Genomic DNA, 884 nt, shown 5'->3' with positions numbered 1-884 from the left:
GCTGCTGGTGAGGCGCAGCAGCAGCTGCTGCTGCCGCGGCCCCAGCAGCAGCAGCAGCTGCTCGCGGTCAATAGGCGGCAGCTGTGTCCTGTCTCTTCCTTCCTCCTCCCACTGCTGCTGCTGCCATTGCTGCTGCTGCTCCCTCAACAGCTGCTGCTCTCGCTGGTCCTCATACCACTCGTCCTGCTGCTGCTGCCGTAGCTGCTGCTGCTGCTGCTGCCGTCTTCGCCTCCGCCGCTGCTGCTGGCGACGTTTCTGCTGCAGCCGTTTCTGGTGTCGGTGGTCTTGCTGCTGTTGCTGGCTCCCTTCTTGCTGCTGCTGCTGCTGCTGCTGCTGCTGCCGTCTTCGTCTCCAGTAGCGCCTTCTCCGTTTTCGCCGTTGGGGCTTCTGCTGCAGCTGCTGTCGTTGCAGCAGCTGCTGTTGCAGCAGCAGCTGGTGTTGTTCCAACAGCTGCTGCTCTTGCAGCTGCTGCAGTTCTTGCTGCTGCTCCAGCTGCAGCTGCTGCAGCCAGTGGTACTGTTCTGCTGCTGCGACTGCGTGGGTGGTTAGCCCGTGTGCTAGGCGATATGGCAGAGATGTCTTGCGTACAGTGAGCAGCGGCAGCTGCTGCAGCTGCTGCTGCTGCTGCTGCTGCAGCTGCTGCATCTGCAGCTGCTGCAGCTGCTCCAGCGAGTATGTGAGTGGTGGTGGGCCTGTGCGCATCCTCCTTTTCCTGTTCTTTCTGTGCGGGACTTGGTCCGGGTTGTGGTGCTGCTGCTGCTGCATCTTTCTGCTGCTGCTGCTGCTGCCGCTGCTGCAGGGCAGCGCTGCTGCTTACGTGGACCTCTGTTTGACAGCAGCAGAAATAGCGTCTTCGCTGTCTCGGTGGGAGTACGCAGCGGCTC

The 884-nt window shown here is 62.2% G+C and overlaps 1 protein-coding gene across 1 annotated transcript in view; it reads right to left on the bottom strand.

The window, feature by feature from the left end:
• The window catches only part of ETH_00038920 (uncharacterized protein), a gene marked incomplete at both ends in the record, with an annotated part of 1,365 nt that extends 600 nt beyond the window's left edge, over positions 1-765 (bottom strand). The window contains one exon of the mRNA XM_013375684.1: positions 3-765. Within this exon, the coding sequence (XP_013231138.1) occupies positions 3-765 (763 nt within the window). The remainder of the gene's footprint in view (positions 1-2) is intronic.
• Between the last annotated feature and the right edge of the window lie 119 nt (positions 766-884).

The sequence above is a fragment of the Eimeria tenella genome, genomic scaffold (assembly GCF_000499545.2).
Source record: "Eimeria tenella Houghton genomic scaffold, Eth_scaff2978, whole genome shotgun sequence".
NCBI classification, from domain to species: domain Eukaryota; phylum Apicomplexa; class Conoidasida; order Eucoccidiorida; family Eimeriidae; genus Eimeria; species Eimeria tenella.
The sequence above is the reverse complement of the archived record's forward strand: the minus strand, read 5'-3'. Positions and strand labels throughout refer to the sequence as shown.